The sequence below is a fragment of the Eimeria mitis genome, genomic scaffold, assembly GCF_000499745.2.
Source record: "Eimeria mitis Houghton genomic scaffold, Emh_scaff1742, whole genome shotgun sequence".
Taxonomy (NCBI): domain Eukaryota; phylum Apicomplexa; class Conoidasida; order Eucoccidiorida; family Eimeriidae; genus Eimeria; species Eimeria mitis.
The window spans coordinates 10,030-10,239 of NW_013570059.1; the positions used below are offsets into that span (position 1 = coordinate 10,030).

The following is a 210-nucleotide window of genomic DNA, read 5'->3' on the forward strand; positions in this document are numbered from 1 at the left end:
GGCAGCAGCAGCAGCAGCAACAGCAGCAGCAGACCTTGCTGCTTATCGTCAGCTGCACCAGCAGCGCTATGCTGAGCGGCTGCTGAAGGAAGCAGAAGAGACAGAACAAATGAGGAGACAGAGAGAAGAGAGGGTGTGCTCTGCTGCTGCTGCTGCTGCTGCTGTTGCTGCTGCTGCTGTTGCTGCTGTTGCTGCTGCTGCTGTTGCTGC

General features: G+C 58.1%; 1 protein-coding gene across 1 annotated transcript in view; it reads left to right on the forward strand.

The window, feature by feature from the left end:
* EMH_0042730 (uncharacterized protein) overlaps nucleotides 1-210 on the forward strand; it is a gene marked incomplete at both ends in the record, with an annotated part of 1,369 nt that overhangs the window by 407 nt on the left and 752 nt on the right. Inside the window, one exon of the mRNA XM_013495770.1 lies at nucleotides 1-133. Within this exon, the coding sequence (XP_013351224.1) occupies nucleotides 1-133 (133 nt within the window). The remainder of the gene's footprint in view (nucleotides 134-210) is intronic.